The sequence below is a fragment of the Myxine glutinosa genome, chromosome 2 (assembly GCF_964187855.1).
Source record: "Myxine glutinosa chromosome 2, kmMyxGlut1.1, whole genome shotgun sequence".
Taxonomy (NCBI): domain Eukaryota; kingdom Metazoa; phylum Chordata; class Myxini; order Myxiniformes; family Myxinidae; genus Myxine; species Myxine glutinosa.
This window is the reverse complement of record NC_136262.1, coordinates 170646840-170668130: the sequence shown is the minus strand read 5'-3', so window position 1 is coordinate 170668130 and position 21291 is coordinate 170646840. Positions and strand designations below refer to the sequence as shown.

At 45.9% G+C, this 21291-nt stretch overlaps 1 protein-coding gene across 3 annotated transcripts in view; it reads right to left on the bottom strand.

Moving 5' to 3' along the window:
- The window catches only part of LOC137421081 (TBC1 domain family member 9), a 299349-nt gene that overhangs the window by 275602 nt on the left and 2456 nt on the right, over positions 1-21291 (bottom strand). For all 3 annotated transcript variants that reach the window (XM_068106775.2, XM_068106773.2, XM_068106774.2), the window contains exons 2-3: positions 5571-5681; positions 5168-5286 (exon numbers count right to left, since the gene is read on the bottom strand). In XM_068106775.2, the coding sequence (XP_067962876.2) occupies positions 5168-5286; positions 5571-5681 (230 nt within the window). The remainder of the gene's footprint in view (positions 1-5167; positions 5287-5570; positions 5682-21291) is intronic.

The following is a 21291-nucleotide window of genomic DNA, read 5'->3' as shown; positions in this document are numbered from 1 at the left end:
TGATCTCACATACCTTAGAATATATGCCAATGTATACATATACACAAAGAATATATATTAGGGGGTGCTTACCTTAATTCGTTGTGTAGGGGTGCTTAACTTAATTATTTGTGTATACTTGAAAAATCTTCGATTTTGCAAGTAACAAACAGACAGACAGAACCACAAACAACCGAGCAATATACTTGAAAAATCTTCGATTTTGCAAGTAACAAACAAACAGGGGTCCAAACATAGATAACCGAGGTCCTTGGTGGAGGAGGTAAAAGGAAGATAATGTTGTACTTGGAGAGAGATGTCCATCTGGTTTTTTAAGTTCTTCGTGTTCCATGGGAAACCCAAAGCCATAGTCGAGGGATTGCTGCCATCTACAGGTCAAGCCTGAAGCTTAGGCCGAGGACTGATGTTCTACTATCAACTAGATCATTGGAGTATGCTCGAATATCCAAGGGACAAGTCAATGTTTTGGTGATTTATAGACCTCCCTTATCAAATTCCTTGAAGTTGGCAGAGTTTCTGGAGGAGTTTGAGGAGTTACTTAAAAGTTGTGCTGACCTGCTGCCAGGGAGACCGATTGATTGTCATGGGTGATTTCAACCTCCATATCGACTGCCCCACAAAGCAAGAGGTGAGAAGGTTCAACACAATTTGTCTTCTTTGAACTGTGCACATCTGGTGCATGGATCTACACATCGCTTGGGACATATCCTCGATCTTGTGACTCTGATGCAATTATGTCATGCTGATAAAAAAAATCTATCACTGATCACTCCATGGTGCACTGTGGACCGGCACTTGCGAAATGTGTTTGTTCTACGAAAGTACAAATGAATTGATCATGAAAATTTGTCCATTAATCCAGCGACTAAACTGGGATTAATACTGGAAAGCTATGACTATTGTGCAAATTATCTTGTCCAGAAAAACATTGAAGGCTGCCGTGAAGTTCTGGGTGCACGGGCTCCTGCGACAATCGGGAAGGCCTCTGTACATCTCAAACCTAACTGGCATGACGACGATGTAAAGGAACCTCGCCGAGCTCGACAACGCTCTGAGCGATTATGGCACAAGATGACATCAGATGCTGACTACAGGAAGTTCATCAAACCCCAATAGAATGTTTGCGAGACTGTTTCGGATGCCAAGAAAGATTATTATGATGAAAAACTCATTGTAATGCCTAAATACATGTACAACTGCACAGTGCACAGCACTGTAAATCAATTGAAGACCATAGAATTATAACCAGGCTAAGTCACCTTTTAGTCAATTCGAGAAAAACGTGCAAAATATTTTGAAAAACGTGAAAAACGTGATAAACGGGGAAAAAAAAAAAAAGTGACTTAGCCTGGTTATAATTCTATGGTCTTCAATTGCTTCATGTTGGAAGAAAAGTTGTTCCTGAATGTAGTGATCCACCTGATCGAGCAAATGACTTTTCACATTACTTTGTGAGTGAAGTAGATAAGATCAGGTAAGGTCTGGATTACACTCCAATCACCCAATCAAGTTTCGGTTCCTGGTTTGGTGTATTTACCTCCGCCACCAAAGGTGGATAGAGGTTATGTTTTCACCCCCGTCTGTCTGTTTGTCCGTTTGTGAACAAAATATCTCAAAAAGTTGTGGACGGATTCGGACGAAATTTGGCAGAGATGTAGCATATGTGACAAGGACGAAATGATTAGATTTTGGTGAAGATCCCGATTCAGATCCGGCTACTAGAATTTTTAAAGTGATTATTCACCATTGGGTGATAGCGCAAAACACATAACATAGCAGGATATCTTCAAAAGTTGTGGACGGATTTGGACGAAACTTGGTGGACTGGTTGTGTGTGCGAAAAGGACGATGCGATTCGATTTTGGTGAAGATCTGCATATGGATTCGGATATAAGAGTTATTTAATTTTAAAGTCGATTCTTCACCATTGGGAGATGGGGCCAAAAACTATACATAGCAGGATATCTCAAAAAGTTATGGATGGATTTGGACGAAACTTGTTGGACAGGTTGTGTGTGTGACAAGAATCGATTCAATTTAGGTGAAGATCCGGATCCGGATCCAGACAGTTGAAATTTTTAAAGTGATTCTTCACCATTGAGTGATATGGTCAACCAGGCAGAGGTATGCTCTCGACTGAGTGCCGTTCTGGTTTTTTTTTTTTTTTTTGTATACAAGATCGAGGCTCGTGAAAGAGCTAACATTAATCACACAAAAAGTCAAAGCGACACACAAAACACAAAAAATAAGGGGAGCGGCAGACAAGATGGGGAGAGGGGGAGAGGGGGAGAGGGGGAAGGACACAAACACAACATTTGAGAGCAGGGACAACGGGAGAAATGTGGGAGGGGGAGGGCTTTGGGGGAGGTGGGAGAGGTATAAAACATATGAACACTGCAAGGACTTCCAGGAAAGAAGTTGGAATTTCAAAAAAAAAAAAAAAAAAAAAAAAGATGTATCTGGGGTGAATTAGCAGGGGTAGAAAAGATCAAGGTTTTGGATGGGGGAAGGAGTGGGAGGAGGAAGGAGTGGGATTGAAGGGAGTGGGGGAGCTTGTTCCAGAGGCGGGAGAAAAGGGGAATGAAAGAGTGAAGGAATGATTGGAGTTTCACTCACTTTGTTTCTGCAAATGAGGTTGAATTGAAGAGAATAATTAGGAAATGTCCATCAAACACCAATGTTTTGGATTCAATGCCAACCTGCCTCGTTAAGAGACATCGCCCCGTCTCGGGACTTTTATGAACCAATCTCCGCCAAGTATTTGGACCGATCACCATCAAATTTTGCATACGTGTTGGTGGTACCCAGGGTTCAGGTCATGGTCACAACCTCCCCTCCCCCACTCGTGATGAGGTGACTTACGATATTCACATGTACACTGCCACAGTGCAAGTGAAGACCTGAGAGGAAGAAGTACCTCACCCTTTGAACCCTAGCGGCTGGTTTACCGGTCGCCAAATGTTTTTTATATTTATTTATTTATTCCATGGTCCAAAGGCTCGTAATGGAGCTCGTTTTATACATGGTCTGAGACTCATTTTCTCTTGTTTACAAACATAAAATGAGAAACTTCCTGAGAAATTAGCGGCTCCGTTATATGACAGCTAATCTTCGATATACGTCGCCGCTAATTGCCCAGGAAGTGCAAGGGAGGTTTTTGTGGATAGTTCTTGTGTGTGGGAAAGCCGGGCAATAACTGCTTGTTTGACTGGCACCACAGAGTGGAGTACTGGCGATAAACTCGCAAAAGAAAGTAAGACAGTCTATATTTCAAAATATCATTTATCTCTAATTGCAGGACGAGGAAAAACATTTTTACAGGCAGAAAAATGAAATAAAACAAATCTAAACTTTTTCGTGATATTTCTCCCAGGAGCTCAGGGTGAGGGAGCCGAAAGTCCAAGGAGCTCAGGGTTCAAAAGGTCAGGTCGCAGTCTTGGGCAAAGTTAGTTTGAACTAGGAACTCAATCTACAGTATGGTGATATAGTATTCTGTGTAACTGTTTCCTCCCTCCCCCTCCCAAGGGCAAAAGTCACAAAACAGGTACAATTATTATATATTATTACCCTCGCCTGAGAGGGTATTGCATTTGAATCCGTTTGTTTGTTTGTTACTTGCCGGAAAAGATTCCGGCAAGTATGTTGATCCGTTGGTTTCTTACTTGCCGGAAAAGATTCCGTGTTAAGCTCATGTTAAGCTTTTCCAGCTCATGTTTGCCGGAAAAGATTCCGGCAAGTATGTTGTGATCTGTTCGTTTGTCTGTCTGTCTGTTTGCAGCACTACGTCTACACCATTGCACGTAGAATCGCCAAATTTTGCACACATATTTGTCTTGCCCTCTAATATACTGTGCCCAATTGATGACGTCATCAGTCACGTGGTTCGGCCGCCATCTTGGAAAAACCGAAAAACTTTGCACCTCTATCTCCGAAAGTGCTGAATATAAAAAATTGAGACATGGCTCATTGTAAAGAACTCTCCATGAGGAATAAAATATGTTAATGATGACATCATCGGTCCGGTGGTTCGGCCGCCATCTTGGAAAAACCGAAAGATTTAGCACCTCCATATCTCCGAAAGTGCTGAATAGAAAAAATTGAGACATGGCTCAGTGTAAAGAACTCTCCATGGGGAATAAAATATGTTAATGATGACGTCATCGGTCACGTGGTTCGGCCGCCATCTTGGAAAAACCGAAAAACCTAGCACCTCTATATCTCCGAAAGTGCTGAATAGAAAAAATTGCGACATAGTTCATTGTAAATAACTCTCCATGGGGAATAAAATATGTTAATGATGACGTCATCGGTCACGTGGTTCGGCCGCCATCTTGGAAAAACCGAAAAACTTAGCACCTCTATATCTCCGAAAGTGCTGAATAGAAAAAATTGAGACGTGGCTCATTGTAAAGAACTCTCCATGCGGAATAAAATATGTTAATGATGACATCATCGGTCACGTGGTTCGGCCGCCATCTTGGAAAAAAACGAAAAACCTAGCACCTATATATCTCCGAAAGTGCTGAATAGAAAAAATTGAGACATGGCTCATTGTAAAGAACTCTCCATGGGGAATAAAATATGTTAATGAAGACATCATCGGTCACGTGGTTCAACCGCCATATTTGTCCAAAATGGCTGAAAAAAAGTACATTCCGGCAAGTCCTCGGTCTCTGACCGATTTTTCATTTGTTTGTTTGTCCGCACAGAATAAATATGATTTTTTCTGCAACCGTTGGTCCAATTGACAGGAAATTTTCACCATAGGTGCAACTCCAGCTGTATAATTTTTTAATGATAATTATGACGTCATATGTTACGTGGTATGGGCGCCATGTTGGAGAAAACGAAAAACGTTGCACCATACTTCATATGTTAATGATGTCATAGGTGCCTCCATTATGACATCATAATTAGACAAGTACAAAACTTCATCCGATAAAGATGAAATTTCTTGAGCGTCATCTAGGGATAAATTGGTGGAGAAAAAAAAAAAATGATGACATCATCGGTCACGTGGTTCGGCTGCCATATTTTTTTTAACACAAAAGCCTTAAAGAAAACACTGAAAACACATCCTGGGAATGGTCTGCAATCTCTGATTGTTCTTTCTAGTTATTATTAATCATCATGAGGCATGGAAGATAATTCTCAGTGAAACACTCACCTGAACCTTGCCCTTGACAAACTCTGTGGTATCCTCATCCGTCTCAAAGACAGAAAGGGTCTGCAGCAAGTTTTGCTCCAGCCAGTGCCAATGTTCAGTAACCTCTTGGCGAGATCCCCCTGGAGGTAAGCAACCAGGAAGAGGGATAGGAATAAGGCACCTTCGTGTTTGTGTGAGGGTTGTTTGGTACAAAAGTGACCAACATTCCAACCTGGTACATTGCGTTCCACTTTCTCAGCTTACTTGCAAGCATTACCCCAACGCAAAAATTCTGCAACCCATTTCACTGTGAGCCACCTCCGAGATGTTCAACATTTTACAGCAATGTATATGCGTACAACTGGAAGGCATCCGTGCCTTTGAAAAGTAAAACTCAGCACTCAAGCATTTCCGTGAAACTTACCACTTGCAATGGCCCAATATATTTGCGATTCAGAGGTCTGGTGCAAAATGCGAAATGGAGAAGCTCGAGCACTAGAATCCAGCACCACGTCAAGCGTTCCTACAAGTAAGCCTAGAAGAGAGCAATAACAAAAGTGTCAAACCTATCTAATCAAGCTGCAAAATAACCAAAAAGTTCTTCCTGTTCAAAATTGAGATTTAGTTTTCAACTGGAAAAATACAGCAAACTCATTATTGCAAACCAGATATCAGAGCCATCTCACAAGAAGAAGAGCACTCAGCCAAATAAACTAAAACTACTATTTATGTTTGGCAAACCAGTCTGGCTAACCCTTCTACAGTCAAATAACTCACAATTTTGTCTAAAAACAAGTTGTAATTGACAAAAGTTTGTGGTCTCCACAATTCTTTATTTAACTGTTAATATTACAGAACCTTTCTTTTTGATTCAAAACTTAATATATCCTTTTAAATCAGAGAATAAAAAGAAATGGCATTGACAAAATTATTGACACCCTAGACTTAATATTTGGTAACACAGCCTTTGGACAAAATAACTGCAGTCAAGCGCTTCCTATAGCCATGAATGAGCTTCCTACACCTCTCTACTGGCAGTTTGGCCCTCTTCTTGCGCAAACTGCTCCAATTCTCCCAGATTTGATGGGTGCCTTCTCCCAACTGCTGTTTTCAGACTCCCCAAAGGTTTTTTTTTTTTTTTTGTATACAACATCGAGGCTCGTGAAAGAGCGAACATTAATCACACAGAAAGACAAACAGACACATTAAACAAATAACATCGGGAGCGGTAGACAAGATGGGGAGAGAGGGGGAAGGACACAAACACAACATTTGAGAGCAGGGACCGAGAGACATGGAGACATCGAGAGAACTGTGGGAGGGAGAGGGCTTTGGGGGGGAGGCATGGGCAGGGGGGGGGGGGGTGGGAGAGGTATAAAACATGGACACTGCCAGGACTTCCAGGAAAGAAGTTGTAATTTCAAACAAGGTGGATCTGGGGTGAATTAGTGGGGGTAGAAAAGATCAAGGTTTTGGATGGGGGAAGAATGGAAGATAAGAGATGGTGGTGAACAGCTGTTTTAAAGACCTGGAGGGAGGAGTGTGATTGAAGTGAGTGTGGGAGTTTGTTCCAGAGGCGGGAGAAAAGAGGTATGAAAGAGTGAAGGTGAGCAGAGAGCCGAGATTTCGGCAGTTTAACCATCAGAGGGTGGCTGGCAGATCTTGTGCGACCTGTAGGAATATTTGGGGGACAGAGCACAGAGAGAGCTGGGGGAGCAAGGCCGGAGAGGAGTCGGTGGAAGACAGAAAGACCACCTACCTGCCTGCGGTGAGTGAGTGAAAGGCCCTCAGAGATAGCTTCATCGCGGGAGATTCCAATGATTCTGAAAACTTTGGATTCAACAGCGTGAAGCCGAGCCAGGTGTGAGGCAGGAGCACCAGCCCATAGGGGAGAACAGTATTCCATTGAGCTGCGGATGAAAGCCTTGTATGTGGTGAGGAGCTCAGGTGTGCCTAGGAAGGACTTCGCACGATGCAGGATGCCCAGTCGGCGACTGGCTTTGGAGGCCAGCTTGGAAATGTGGTTTTCCCAAGAAAGATCATGGCAGATAGTGAGACCCAAAAGCTTGAGCGACAGAACTTCTTGGAGAGGATTGTTGAGAAAGTAGATGGGAGGGTTGTCCAGTCGATCTTTTCGGAGAGACATAGTAAGAGTGTGAGATTTGTCAGGATTGAAAGACATGTTCCACTTGTTTCACCAGTCTGTGATTTTGTCCAGGTCTTCAGAGTGAGGAGGCTGCAGACTGCCGATCTGAGGGAAGAGGCATGGAGCGGCAGAGAGTGGAGTCATCAGCAAAGAGATAGAGAGGATTTTCCAGAGAGTCGGAGAGATCATTGATAAAGACCAGAAAAAGAACAGGGCCCAGCACACTGCCTTGGGGAACTCCAGCCTGAACAGGAAGGGGAGATGAGAGAAATCCATTCAGGGCCACACGTTGACTACGACCAGAGAGGAAGTCCGCAAGCCATGCATGGAGATTTCCATGGATACCATAGGAGGAGAGTTTGGTGAGCAGAGCTGGGTGCCAGACCGTATCGAAGGCACGTGATATGTCAAGGGAGACAGCTCTGATTTCCTGTTTGGCATTGAGGACCTCCATCCATTGTTGAGACAGCAGAAGCAGCATGTCCAGAGTAGAGTGACCTGGTCTGAAACCAAATTGATGATCAGAGATCAAGCCATTGGAGAAGAGGAAAGATTTCATATCCGAAGCAATGATGGATTTCCATGACTTTGCTGATACGTGGGAGCAGGCTGATTGGTCTGTAGTTGCAAGGATCTGTTTTTGCACCTTTTTGTGTAAAGCGGTAATGTTTGCTGATTTCCAGGATGCTGGCAGATGACCTTGAGCAAAAGATAGGGTGAAAAGAACAGAGAGAGGGTGAGATGGAGCGGCAGAGCAGGATTTTAGGACCCGTGGGCTGATGCCGTCTGGTCCAGTTGCAGAATCAGAGTCGAGGTTTGACAAAAACTCCTCCACCTTGTCAGGAGAGAAGGACACAGAGTCCAGGAGCAGTTGGGTTCGACTGGGAAAGGTGGGAACAGAGAGAGATGGGTTTGGGACTAAGGATTTTGAGGCAAACACAGAGTTGAGGCATTCGGCTTTGTCACGTGCGATGTCAACTGTGTGGCCATTTGAGGTAAGGGAGGGGATGGAGGGGGAACAAACACCAGAAACGGATTTGACCAGACGCCACCAGGATTTGGAGGAAGGAGACAGGTTTGAGAGTTCATTCTTGAGTGAGGAGAGATAGTGCTTCCTGGCACTCCTGAGGGTAGACACACACTTGTTCCGAGCTTGGTGGAAGGAACTGAGATTGCCTTCAGTTGGATTAGCCTTCCAAGAGGCAAAGGCAAGTTGTTTCAGGGCAACTGCCTCACCACAAGATTCAGTGTACCATGGACGGGAGGAAGGGTAAGACAACTGAAGGCGAGATGGGATAAATCTGTGCATGAGAGAGATCAGTTTGCTTTGGAAGAATTCCCAGGAAGAATTGATGTCAGAGGCAGTGGAGATGGGAGACCAATCCAGACGATTGATGGCTGCTTGAAGACCATCCCAGTCGGCCTGAGTGAAATGCCAGACTCGTGGACGCTGAGGAGGCTCTCTGAGAATGGCCAGAGAGATGTCCACTTTGACAAGCACATGATCAGAAGAACCGATTGGAGCAGAAGAAGAGCAGCAGACATTAGCAGGGAAGTTTGTCATAACCAAGTCTAGAAGAGAAGATACTCCATTGGCTGAGATCCGGGTTGGGAAATTGACAGATTGTGTCAATCCCAGTGAGTCACAGAAGTCCTTTGCTGAGGTGCCATGACTGGTGAGAGAGGAACCCACACCCAACCAGGTGGCATGATGACAGTTGAAGTCACCACATATGAGGAAGAGAGAGTTGGGATGAGTGGATAGAAGTTGGTCCATGTTGTCGGACAGTGAAATGTAGATGGAGTCATCACTGTTTGGGGGACGGTACAGAACACATATGAACAAAAGGTGGGAGCGGAGAGGAAGCCGTAGCCAGAGGTACTCCTGGGGGTGAGGAGAGAGGGCAGTGCAAGGAGAGTGAGGAAGAGAGTTTTTGATAAAGATAGCCTCCCCACCACCAGGCCGAGGCTCAGGTCTATCATACCGGAGGAGGGAGTAACCAGGAAGAGATATTAAGGAATCAGAGACATCTTGAAGGAGGAATGTCTCTGTTAAGCAGATCAAGTCTGGATTGTCAGAAGCAACCTGTGTTCAATGGGATTTAGATCTGGACTCATTGCTGGCCACTTCAGAACAATCCAGCGTTTTGTCTTGAACCATTCCTGGGTGTTTTTTGAAGTGTGTTCGGGGTCATTATCCTGCTGCAAGACCCATGACCTTCGACGGAGACCCAGCTTTCTGACACTGGATTGAACATTGTGCTCCAAAATGCCTTGGTAATCTCCTGATTTAAGGACGCCGTGCACACATTCAAGGCACTGAACCTCGTCTATGTTTGACTGTAGAGGTGTTCTTTTCTTTGAAGGCTTGGTTTTGTTTTCTGTAAACATAGAGATGATGTGTTTTACCAAAAAGCTCCAATTTGGTCTCATCTGTCCATAGGACATTCTCCCAAATGGATTTTGGCTTGTTCATGTGTGTTTTGGCAAACTCCAGTTGGGCTTTCTTATGTCTCTCTCTCAGCAGTGGGGTCCTCCTGAGTCTCCTACCATAGAACCCCCTTTCATTGAGATGGCAATGGATGGTGCGAGTTGAAACTGTCATACCTTGTGTCCGAAGGTCAGCTTGAATCTGTTTGGCAGTTGATATTAGTGCTTTCTCCACCATTTGAACAATTTTAGCTCTGACACAAGCCTCGATCTTGTATACAAAAAAAAATAAAAAAATCCTTCGCTGCAATCTTCGATCAAGTTTTCTCTTGCGGCCACGTCCAGGGAGGGTGGCTACAGTACCATGTGCCTTAAACTTCCCGATAGCATTGCGTACGGTGGACACAGAAACATCAAGGTCTCTGGAGATGGACTTGTAGCCTTGAGATTGTCCATGCTTGGCTACAATTTTGTGTCTGACCTCCTCAGACAATTCTCTGGTTTTCTTTCTTTTCTCCATGCTCATTGTGGTACACACAGTGACACAAAACAGCAGAATGACTCCTTTTCCCCATTCAAACTGGATGAATGAGTGATTTATATATTGCAGGCACCTGCAACTCACCACAGGTAAATAAAATTCCAAAGTGAAGGAGAATCACCTGCTTGAAATCTAATTATTTCTAACAACTTCTAAAAGGTGCCAATAATATTGTCCGGGCTATTTTAGGATTTCTTTATGGAATAAGCTAAGATGTAGTAATTTTTTCAGCTTTTTTTGTTTTGTTCCACTGCAATAAAAATAAATACAAAAGTGGATATTGTTACGGATTTATGTGGATTTATGTGAATTACTATTCAGGTCTTTGCTTATTAATGTGTAGTCGATTAAAGGTTGTTGTGATTAAAGGGTCAGGAGCCCTTCTGGGGAAAAGGAGACCGGAAACGGAAGAAGAAAAGACACGAGGTCCGGGAGAAGCGGCGATCTTCTTCTTCCTCGCCCAGCGCCGAGAAGAGCGGGATCGATATTGAGCAGCGTGGGGAAAGCTGCGTTTAAAAGCCCGTCTGGCGAGAGGAGTTACCGGGACGTGTAACTACCCTTTTACACGTCAAGTCGCCGTGGGTTCGTGCACGGAACCAAGCGTCAGGCACAGTTCGCCTCACCGTCTACAAGGACGCGCACGGCAGGCGCCTTGGGCCTCGCACGCTTTGCGAGACCCGAAGCCGCGATCACGAGCACCGACCTCGGTGGGCTGCCGAGGAGGTGTCCGCGGCAGCAGCTGTTCCCGGTACGGGACGTGTACGGTGGAAGCACGTCAGGAAGGGTCCGTTCAACCGCCCACGTGCGGAGATCGAACTACAGGAGTACGGAGACATTGTGAGAGACATTGACCATGGAGGTAGTCGGGAGTGGGGCTCACGTGAGGAATGTATAAGATGGCCATCTTAGAGCTATTGTAGATGAGTTTACATCTTTGTAATATTGATTGTTGATTGTCGATGGTTATTGATTGCTCGGGGAATATATCATTGATTATTCCGGATCCTTGGTGTGGGGTTTCTTATGGACTGGAATTCATATTGATTGCGTTACGAAAGCGCATAAATAATAGATCTTTCTGGCGGAGTTCCTCTCACGGTCCGGGGGTCACCGAGACCAGGTAGTCACCGGGAGGACCACGTAACAGAATTGGGGGCTCATCCACATTACGATTTGCGGATTCGCAATTGGGTCTACGTCCGGGATCTAAAATTGTATAAAATAATAAAATAATATTTTTATTAATTAAAATTTATTAATTAAGTATTAAGTGGTAAATTTTTGGGGAAATTGGGGGTAAAGTCTTGGGTGAAGGTTAACAGGTGTTAACGATAGGCACCATGGCGTTTGTGGCACAGAACTTTGCGGTAACCCCGAGTGAGGCACAGTTCCGAGCGTTACTAAAGTCGGACCTCTTGAAATTGGCCAAACATTTTAACTTGGAGGTCCGAACTAATTTGAGGAAGGCAGAGTTGCAGACCACGGTGATACAATCTATGGTGGGATTAGGAACATGGGACGAGTTAGCCTGGGAGTGGCTACCCGAAGAACCAGAAGACGTTGAGCTCCGGAAACTGGAGTTGCAATTACGGAGCCAGGAATGGATCAAAGAAGAAGAAAGGAAAGCAGAAAAGGAAAGAGCAGAAGAAGAAAGGAGAGTGGAACGAGAACTCCAGGAAAGGTTAGAAAGGATGAAAACAGAGGAAAGGAAAGCAGAAGCAAAGGAGAGGAGAGCTGCAAGGGAACTCGAAGCAGAGGAGAGAAAAGCGGAAAGGGAATTAAAGGAACGTGACATGGCGCTTCAGCAAGAAATTAAATTCAAGGAGCTGGAGTTAATGAGAGAACGGGGAGAGGTACCACCCTTGCGGACGGGGTCGACACCTAGCCAGAACACCTGGGATGTGGACAGACATGTGAGGCTGGTTCCACCCTTCAGTGAAAAGGAAGTCGCTAAATTTTTTCCACACTTTGAGAAAGTGGCTCGACAGTTAAACTGGCCGGAGGATGCCTGGACCATACTAGTGCAAAGTGTGCTGGTGGGAAAAGCTCAAGAGATTTATTCGGCGCTACCAATGGACCAATGTGCAGATTATGAGGTATTGAAGAAGCACATCCTCAAAGCCTACGAGTTGGTTCCTGAAGCTTACCGGCAAAAATTCAGGAATGCCAGGAAGAGGGAGAGTGAGACCCATGTGGAGTTTGCCAGAGTGAAAGAAAACATGTTTGATCGGTGGTGTGAGTCGAAAGGAGTCGGGAACGACTTCGAAGCATTGCGTGACCTGATGCTGGCGGAGGAATTTCAACAGTGTGTCCACGAGGACATCAAAGTGTACCTGCAGGAAAAGAAAGTACCAAAGTTGTGGGACGCAGCCACCATGGCAGATGATTATGCCTTAACACACCGGATAGGGGTCCACACACCTAGCTCCTCACCTAGACTTCAGCAGGGGAGTTATGGAACATCCGGTGCGGAGAACGACAATACATGGCGGCGGCCTCGAGAGGCTTATGGGGACAACGCGGATACCCCAACTGTTCGAAATCAGAGGGCTACGGGCCCAAGACACACTTATTTCCCGGGGGGCCCGAGGCAGACCATGAGTTTTTCCTCCGGGCCTACTTGCGCCTTTTGCAAAAAACCTGGACACTTGATGTCCAGTTGTTACCTCATGAAAAGGGACAACCCAGAGCGGAGTCCGACTATTACAACTCCGAATGCGATGGCTAGAGTAAGAAATCGCCCACAGAAGAGTTACCAACCATTTATTTATGAGGGGTTTGTCTCACTCGAGGGAGACTTGACTAACCCAAGACCTGTTAGGGTATTGAGGGACACAGGAGCCCATCAATCCTTAATGCTTGAAGGCATTTTGCCATTGTCAAAGAGTACCGCAACTGGTGATAGTGTTCGGTTACAAGGGATCGGTGGCTGTGTTAGTGCCCCACTTCATGTCATCCATTTGGAATCCGATTTGGTGTCAGGACAGGTCACCGTCGGTTTACAAGCCACGCTTCCTGTAGAGGGAGTATCTGTGATTATCGGGAATGATTTGGCCGGGGGGCAAATTTATGGTAACCCGAGGGTGGGTAAAGAGCCCCGCAGGGGAAATAACACCACCCCAGCTCGGGATGGCGACAAAAGTTCCAAGTTATTTGTAGGGGGACTGAACTTCAACACAGAGGAAGAAGTTCTGACCTCTGTCTTCAACAGATATGGGCCGCTGGTGGAAGTGCGGGTGGTAAAAGACAGGGAAACGCAACGGTCAAGAGGGTTCGGCTTTGTCACGTTTGCAAGCACAAAAGACGCCAGAGAGGCAGAGAAGAATTGGAATGGTAAGGATTTGGAGGGTCGGACCATAACAGTAGGGAAGGCATTTCGTAGGCGTCGAGAGGTCTACAGAAGAGGACAACTGGGCGGTAGTTTTGGGGTTGGCAGCAGCCGATATTACTATGGAGGCTCCCAGAGTTACGGCACCTCCCGAAAGAATGAATGTCAGAGCACTGGCCGAGAAGGAGACCGCCAGTCAGGTAACGGCTGGGACAAGGGGTCCCACCGTAACTGTTAGGAGTCTGGAGAAGTTGAAGCACTATATACGGTGGAGCCGCCGAGCCGGGGCTCCTACATGGACTAACCGTGAACGCCACGTTCTTAAAGGCGTCCAGGTAATGAACTTTCCTCCCCGGACTAACCGTGAACTCCACATTCCTTAAGGCGTCCATGTAGGGAATACTCAGCTGGGCCTCCCGAAAAAGTGCTATCGAGAGGTAACTTTGGGGCTTTGGTCACCACCTCTTAACCGTCATTCAAGAGAAACTAGAAGTGGTTGACGCTTGGTCCAGAGGGAATTAATCTAGGGGTTTTGTGAAATTTTGTTGCTTTATTTTTAAGTGATAATTGTGCCCGGGGGGAACTGATGATTTGGGGGTGTGAGTTATCTGATTGGTTTATCAAAGTTGGCCGGCAAAGAAAGTTTTCGCTGGGTTCAAACTTTCTTTCTTGAAGGGGGGGAGTGTTACGGATTTATGTGGATTTATGTGAATTACTATTCAGGTCTTTGCTTATTAATGTGTAGTCGATTAAAGGTTGTTGTGATTAAAGGGTCAGGAGCCCTTCTGGGGAAAAGGAGACCGGAAACGGAAGAAGAAAAGACACGAGATCCGGGAGAAGCGGCGATCTTCTTCTTCCTCGCCCAGCGCCGAGAAGACCGGATCGATATTGAGCAGCGTGGGGAAAGCTGCGTTTAAAAGCCCGTCTGGCGAGAGGAGTTACCGGGACGTGTAACTACCCTTTTACACGTCAAGTCGCCGTGGGTTCGTGCACGGAACCAAGCGTCCGGCACAGTTCGCCTCACCGTCTACAAGGACGCGCACGGCAGGCGCCTTGGGCCTCGCACGCTTTGCGAGCCCCGAAGCCGCGATCACGAGCACCGACCTCGGTGGGCTGCCGAGGTGTCCGCGGCAGCAGCTGTTCCCGGTACGGGACGTGCACGGTGGAAGCACGTCAGGAAGGGTCCGTTCAACCGCCCACGTGCGGAGATCGAACTACAGGAGTACGGAGACATTGTGAGAGACATTGACCATGGAGGGAGTCGGGAGTGGGGCTCACGTGAGGAATGGATAAGATGGCCATCTTAGAGCTATTGTAGATGAGTTTACATCTTTGTAATATTGATTGTTGATTGTCGATGGTTGTTGATTGCTCGGGGAATATATCATTGATTATTCCGGATCCTTGGTGTGGGGTTTCTTATTGACTGGAATTCATATTGATTGCGTTACGAAAGCGCATAAATAATAGATCTTTCTGGCGGAGTTCCTCTCGCGGTCCGGGGGTCACCGAGACCAGGTAGTCACCGGGAGGACCACGTAACAATATCAAAAGATTTATTAATTTCAACAATTTTCTGGAAAATATGGTGCATTGTTCGAGGAAAGTGCAAGGGTGCCAATATTTTTGGCCAACGACTGTATATACTTTCTCAACAATCCTCTCGAAGAAGTTAAGTAATTCAAACTCCTGGGCCTCACTATCAGCCATGATCTTTCTTGGGCACACCACATTTCAAAGCTCCAAAGCCAGCCGCTGACTGGGCATCCTCCATCATACAAAGTCCTTTCATTGGCACACCTGTACTCTCATCCACCTACAAGGCCTTCAGTCACACCTTGGGAAAGTATTGCGCTTGCCTCTGTGCTGGCTCCGACCCCTCATCTTTCTCAGCTTGACGCCATGGAAACCATTGGAATATCCCACAATGAAGCCGAGTTTATGGGACTATCACTTTCCCATCACAGACAGGTCGGTTGTCTCCCTGACTTCTACCGCCTCCTTTCTGGTCTTGCACTCTCTACTTTTTCCGTGATTTTTCCGTGCTTTGTCCACCCCTCCCCTCCTCCCTCCCCCAATGTTTCCGCAGGGCACACATGGTCCACCATCAACGCCCTTCTGGTGAAACTACCTAAATCTAGGATGACTGCTCACCTCCACTCATTTGTTCTTTTTTCCTACCTGTGGAACCAACTTCCACATACTCTTCAATCTCATTATTCCCACCAGGTCTTCCAGACAGCTATTCACCACCATCTCAGATCGTCCCCAATTCAAAGCCATGATCTTTTATACCCCTGGAAAACCACCTCCCTCCTAACACCTCCAAACACCCCCTAACACCCCCCCTCCCTCCAACACGCCCGCCTCCCCCACTCCCTACGACACTGAAATTCCACTTTTTCCTTCCCGAGTTTCCTTCAGTATCCATATTCTCCACTCTCTGTATTCTTCCCCATGCCTCAACATTACCTGCATCCCTTGCTTGTTCGTCTCCATATATTTTGTCCCTCCGCCCTGCTGTTGATGTGTTTTGCCCTTCTCTCTCTACTGTTCCATTTGGCCTGTTGCGGCCTAATCAGCTCTGTGTTCCAGCTCTTCCATGAGCCTTGACTTTATATGAACAAGCGTTACGCCTAGGTCCCCCGTCGGTGAAGTGATGCGAGTTGACAAAGTGGAAGACACAGAAAACATGCTATGATATGATATTTCGCTCACAAGGTTCAGACATACATGGAGGTGGCCATCTTGGATTTTTGACATGGCGACCCAATTTTCAATGGCGTTTTTCCTTATGCCTAGATACACCCACACACCAGATTAGAAGTTGGTACTTCGCTTATTTTTCAAGATATTCCGCTCACAAGGTTCAGACATACATGGCGGCGGCCATCTTGGATTTTGACGTGGTGACCCAATTTTCAATAGCCTTCTTCGTTGTGCCTAGATACACCCAAACACCAGATTAGAAGTTGGTACTTTGCTTATTTTTCCAAGATATTTCACTCACAAAGTTCAGACATATATATGGTGGCGGCCATCTTGGATTTTGACGTGGCGACCCAATTTACAATAGCCTTCTTCCTTATGCCGAGATACACCCACACACAAAATTAGAAGTTGGTATTTCGCTTATTTTTCAAGATATTCATCTCACAAGGTTCAGACATACATGGCGGCGGCCATCTTGGATTTTGACGTGTCGACCCAATTTTAAACAGCGTTCTTCCTTATGCCGAGATACACCCACACACCAAATTAGAAGTTGGTACTTCGCTTATTTTTCAAGATATTCATCTCAAGTTTCAGACATACATGGCGGCGGCCATCTTGGATTTTGACGTGGCGACCCAATTTACAATAGCGTTCTTCCTTATGCCGAGATACACCCACACACCAAATTAGAAGTTGGTATTTCGCTTATTTTTCAAGATATTCATCTCACAAGGTTCAGACATACATGGCGGCGGCCATCTTGGATTTTGACGTGGCGACCCAATTTTAAACAGCGTTCTTCCTTGTGCCTAGATACACCCACACGCCACATTAGAAGTTGGTACTTCGCTTATTTTTCAAGATATTTCGCTCACAAGGTTCAGACATATATATGGTGGCGGCCATCTTGTATTTTGACGTGGCGACCCAAGTTTCAACAGCGTTCGTCCTTATGCCAAGATACACCCACACACCAAATTAGACGTTGGTACTTCACTTATTTTTCAAGATATTCATCTCACAAGGTTCAGACATACATGGCGGCGGCCATCTTGGATTTTGACGTGGCGACCCAAGTTTCAACAGCGTTCTTCCTTATGCCGAGATACACCCACACACCAAATTAGACGTTGGTACTTCGCTTATTTTTCAAGATATTCATCTCACAAGGTTCAGACATACATGGCATCAGACATACATGGCGGCGGCCATCTTGGATTTTGACGTGGGTTGCACCCACACACCAAATTTGAATGCGGTCCTTCGCTTACGCACGCGCTTACGCACGCCCGCACGCACACAAACACGCACACCCGCACGGACGGACGGACACACGGACGGAGGGGAAAGCCATAGTCCCCCTTTCGCTACGCTGTGCGACGGGGGACAAAAAAAGGAAACAGTATTCTTCAATTGCATCGGAACTTCATGGATTCAGTGAACTGTAGAAAGCATTTTCCTTTCTTCCCAACATAATGTGCAATTTTTATTTTCTCGTATTGCTAGCAAAGAAATTTTAATCTCACAAACTAATGGTAAAAAACATAAATATAGATACATACCATACTCAGGCAAAGGAAAATCAGAAAAACCTTTGTTTTGTCCAACAAAGGTGCAACTAATTGCAAATTCAGAATAACAAACCAAACAAGACTAAACATTACAAAGCAGTCTCGCCTGGGTATATAGATTACGGTGGATGTGGGAATGAATAATCTATAACAAAGAAAATGCTCTCGGATGCATGCGGACGTGGACGCGTGCACACGCATGAGCACACCAATTACAACCGCCCATCCCGTCCCTTCGGGAACGGTGAGGCTAATAATGTTTTAGAAAGATAATCAATCTCGACTAACATATTCAAATGATGCCCAAAACCATTTTAAAAGTTAAGCAAAAAAAGAATTACACTTACAATAAAGATACAACATGAATATAAAAATAATTTCCAATAGCTGGCCTGACAGGATAGCTTGTAGATACGCGCACTTGCCTTCGAGATGTCAAGCATGGGTTCAGATCCCGACCGGCCTATAAGCCATCCTGATGGCGTTTCACAGGGAAGGCCAATGTGCGGGCCATCCATTGGAAAGACGTTAAGCTGGAGGACCTGCCCGATAGAATGGGATCATTGACTGGCATTAAAGATCCTTTGACGTAGTTGACGAAGGTAGGTGAGTTAGGTCAACCTTAAGAAATTACAAATTCCTGCCCTAACTCAAGGTAACGACAAAGCACCCAGAATAACTCTTGTCCGGCCAGAAGCACTTCGGCAGCGGCAGCACCGATGCTCCGAAGGAAGTGTGGTGCATTGACGATGATCATCAGGATTGCTTGTTAAACCATTTGCCTCAAGGTGTAAAGTCAGCAGGGAATCCTTCATTCAGGTAACCTATTTGCATGAGCAGCTGAAAAAAAAAAAACTTATGAAGTTCCATTATCGTCTGAGCAAACATATATCATCATATGTTTTTAATCTTGTCTAAGGTAATCAGGTTTGATGGTATTTTCTGAGAGGTCTCTGAATGAGATTTATAAAAAGCGATTTCTTATGGGCACCATCCAGGTGAGAGACCAACAGCACGGGATCAAAGTTCATGTCTAGCTCACCTTTTGGGTGAAATGTGGGACACACTGAAGTAAGCCAAAATGTATCCAAATTCGCTCAAACCTGACTGATCCCTCCATACAGGTTGCTTCTGAACAGAAACTTTCCTCCTCCAAGATGTCTCCGATTCCTTAATATCTCTTCCTGGTTACTCCCTCCTCCGGTATGATAGACCTGAGCCTCATCCTGGTGGTGGGGTGGCTATCTTTATCAAAAACTCTCTTCCTCACTCGCCCTGCACTGCCCTCTCTCCACCTCACCCCCAGGAGTACCTCTGGCTATGGCTTCCTCTCCGCTCCCACCTTTTGTTCATATGTGTATTGTACAGCCATCCAAACAGTGAGGACTCCATTTACATTTCGCTGTCTGAAAACATGGACCAACTTCTATCCACCCATCCCCACTCTCTCTACCTCATATGTGGCAACTTCAACTATCATCATGCCAGCTGGCTGGGTGTGGGTACCTCTCTCACCAGCCATAGCACCTCAGCAAAGGACTTCTGCGACTCACTGGGACTGACACAATCTGTCAATTTACCGACCGGGATCTCAGTCAAAGGAGCATCTTCTCTTCTTGACTTGATTATGACAAACTTCCCTGCAAATGTCTGCTGCTCTTCTTCTGCTCCAATCGGTTCTTCTGATCATTTCCTTGTTAAAGTGGACATCTCTCTGGCAATTCTCAGAGAGCCTCCTCAGCGCCGACAAGTCTGGCAATCTGGAATAAAAGGTCTGAAGGGTATAAAAGGTCCAAAGGGAGAATCGGTCTAAATTGTTGAAAAGGTCTTTAAGGTAAAAGGGGTCCAACGGTGTATATAAGGGCTTGGGGGTCTAGGTTTTAACAGTGTCTATTGGGGTCTATAGGTCTACAGAGGTCTTAAAAGGTCTAACAGGGTCTATATGTCTTTGGGGTTGTATGGGTCCAACAGGGTCGAGAGGTCTTATGGTTGGTTCTGAAGGGTCTTTTCTAATGGGTTTGGGGTGTTAGAGGTCTTAAGAGTATGAGGGTTGTTTGGGGCTTTGAGAGTCTTAGGAGCGTGAGGGTCTAAACCCCTCTATACCTTTAAATTAAAGGGGTCTAAATCTAAGAGGTCGAAAGGATATAAGTAATAAGGTTAATTTTAATGAAAGCTAAAGGGTCAAAACCCCTCCCACCCTCCAGTAAGCAATAATATTGTTGCGGATATGAGATTGGCATCCATCCATATCCGCTTGTAAATATTCCCCTATTTCCCCAATACTTCCCAACTATCCCCAATCCCCCATTCCCTAGTCCCATTTCCTGTAAACAACACTCTGTAGACCCGACCTCCCCCTATTTCCCCCATTAAATGTCGCATCCAGGTCCACCGCATCTCACGTAGACAACTATAGGACATCTTGCTAGTTATTCTTAGTCTATGTCAGTTAAGGACTCGTTTCCATTAATTCTGACTCTTCGTTGCACCAGAATGTGATTGTATGGCACCGTTAGGAAGTTTAGGACCTCCCAATACCTCCCCGCAGCTCTTCCTCATGGTACAACAACAACAACAACAACAACAGCGGCGGCGGCGCGGGGAGTGTGCGTCCTCACTCCGGCTTGGTTGGTAGGGGGTGTTGAAAGGGCACCAAGCCTTTCCAACGAGCCGCCATCGAGCATGTGCTCGACGGGGTTACCACGTAGGGGCTCGCTGTCAGCTCCTCGTCAAGGGCGGAGCCCGGTAACCCCCCGCACCCAATAGAAGCGGCGGACCGATCCCATCTGGGGCGGAGCCAACGAGCCGAGGGCGTGTCACTCCCCGCTGAGCATGCGCAGGAAGAGGGAGGTGACGTGAGATGCGCGCAGAGCTGAAGGAGAAAGGACGCACCCTCCGAGCGCCGAGAGACCTCCCAAAGACTGAGCTGTATCCTGTCCCTGAGCCAAGGTGCACCTTGTGCTATCGACTGCCTGTCCTTCCCTGCCATCAATCCCTGTGTAAGTCAGTCTTGTTCCGTTTGTCTGTGGTCTGTCTGGGAATAGATAAGATTGTGTCTAAGTGCCTATCTCTTCTGTGCTTTACCTCATACCTTGTAATCTACCCCTTTTCTCCACCACCAATTATATCCTCCTCCGGAGGTCTTGAGAACTGTACCCCTTGTGTCGTTTCATTTATCCCAGTCGTTGTGTCCTTTCCAAATCATTGATTTAGCATAGCGCGACTTGGTCAACGTCGGGTGGAATCGGGTGAGTTGGGGAAGAATCGGGGGAATTGTTAGGTCGCGGCAATACCACCGCTCGGTAAATAACATCTAATCCGCGATCCGTAACAATATTAATTACTCCACCACCAAAGGTGGACAAAGGATATATCTTCACCTCTGTCTGCTTGTCTAGTTGTTTGTTTTTCAGA